This window comes from Rutidosis leptorrhynchoides, chromosome 7 (genome assembly GCF_046630445.1).
Source record: "Rutidosis leptorrhynchoides isolate AG116_Rl617_1_P2 chromosome 7, CSIRO_AGI_Rlap_v1, whole genome shotgun sequence".
In the NCBI taxonomy this organism is placed as follows: Eukaryota; Viridiplantae; Streptophyta; class Magnoliopsida; order Asterales; family Asteraceae; genus Rutidosis; species Rutidosis leptorrhynchoides.
Window position 1 is genome coordinate 286,341,649 of NC_092339.1, and position 1,946 is coordinate 286,343,594.

Here is a 1,946-nt window from a genome sequence, read left to right on the forward strand (position 1 = left end):
GCGACTTTGCGGGATTATACATAAAAACTTTTGTATTTAGTTTAATTGATGTAACGAAACATGTGAAGCCTACTAACGTTGTTTTGTACAAAATAATACAGAGTAATTGTTTTGTCACATTTTCAAGCGCTTCATCACACAAAGTATTCAAAAGCCATAGGCCTTTAGCATTTCAAGAAGTCTAGTTTATAAGCAGTTTCAAAACACTCCAAAAGACTCTTTTGATTAATGTTAATATAATATATATTATACTATACAATCTTTATGATTTTCCACCTAGATTTGCACATTCTCTTACTCCTATCATTTTACTCTTATCATTATAATTGGCGAACCAAATTTGTTACCAACAAACTTACTAAACTGAATTAGTACAAAATCAAAAGGACCACATTAGCTAACATGCTAGCAGAATACGTCAAAGAACAATAAAATGACTCAGAACCGTCGATTAAATGTTATATGAAAAGGCTGTGATATTTTATTAATTGTGATATCCTCAAACATACATGGCATCTACATATATAGGAAAATATAAAGCAAACCTAATGGGCTAGGTAACTTAGAGACAAAGCAAAGCCCTTATAACATGGGCTTACGTAGATAACATATGACAAAATATGGGCTACCCGCAGTTGTAGCGGGAGCTGGGCGAACGCTCAAAATGGATCGAAACTCATCAAAAAGTGCAGTAGGTAGGCTTTTGGTGAAGATGTCTGCAAACTGATACTGAGAAAGAACATGAAGGACCCGAACATGACACTTAAGGACAAGATCACGGACAAAATGAATGTCAATGTGTTTGGTGCGCTGATGTTGCACTGGGTTTCCAGACATGTAAACAGCACTAACATTGTCACAGTATACAAGAGTAGCAGATGAAACGGGCAATGGAGCTCACGTAGAAGATTACGAATCCAACATATCTCTGCAACGGCGTTTGCGACGCCGCGATATTCAGCTTCGGCACTGGAGCGTGATGGAGTTTGTTGCAGTTTAGAGGACCAAGATAGTAAATTATTACCCAAAAATACACAGTATCCAGTTGTAGAGCGGCGAGTAGAGGGACAATCAGCCCAATCGGCATCAGAATAAGCAACTAACGAGCAAGTGCTAGATGAAAACAGCTGTAGAATAAGATCCAGAGTGCCCTGGACATAGTGAATGATCCTTTGAAGAGCAGCCATATGAAGCTCTCGAAAATTATGCATAAACAAACAGATCTGCTGGACATCATAAGAGATGTCAGGCCTGGTAAAAGCGAGCTACTGGAGAGCACCAGCAAGGCTGCGATATAAAGTGGGATCCTTAACTGGGGGACCAGCAGTTCCCAATTTAGTGCAAATATCGATCGGTGTGCGACTATAATTACAACCAACCATGTCTGCAAGCTCAATGATCTCATATGTGTACTTATTCTGAGAGAGAAACATACCAGAAGGAGCACGAGTGACAGTAATGCCAAAAAAATAATTTAACGGGCTAAGATCAGTCATGGAGAACTCCTAATGTAATGAGGTGATAATCCGATGAAGAAAGGCTGTAGAGGAGGCAGTCAAGATGATGTCGTCCTCATATAATAACAAATAGGCTGTGTCAGCTCCGTGCTTGTAGATGAACAAAAAGGTGTCACATCTACTGTGCTGAAATCCAACACACTGAGCATACCCAACAAATTGTTGAAATTCAATCCGTATAAAGATTTTTGCAGAAGGCAGACATGATCAGGAAGAGTAAGGTCACGGAAACCAGGGGGCTGATGCATGTAGACGGTCTCAGAGAGAGTACCGTGTAGAAACGTATTCTTGACATCTAGCTGATGAATGGGCCAGTTTCGAGATGCAGTAAGACTGAGTGCAATCCTAATAGTGATCGGTTTAACAACCGGGCTGTAAGTCTCATCACAATCAATACCAACATACTGGTTTCGACCGTTAGCGACAAGT

General features: G+C 39.9%; 1 protein-coding gene across 1 annotated transcript; it reads right to left on the reverse strand.

The window, feature by feature from the left end:
- Positions 1-582: 582 nt before the first annotated feature.
- On the reverse strand, positions 583-1,187 carry LOC139860063 (uncharacterized mitochondrial protein AtMg00810-like). The gene is made up of 2 exons (XM_071848836.1): positions 914-1,187; positions 583-821 (listed from the first exon to the last, which is right to left on the reverse strand). Exons 1-2 carry the CDS (start codon positions 1,185-1,187, stop codon positions 583-585), a joined length of 513 nt encoding a protein of 170 aa, XP_071704937.1.
- Between the last annotated feature and the right edge of the window lie 759 nt (positions 1,188-1,946).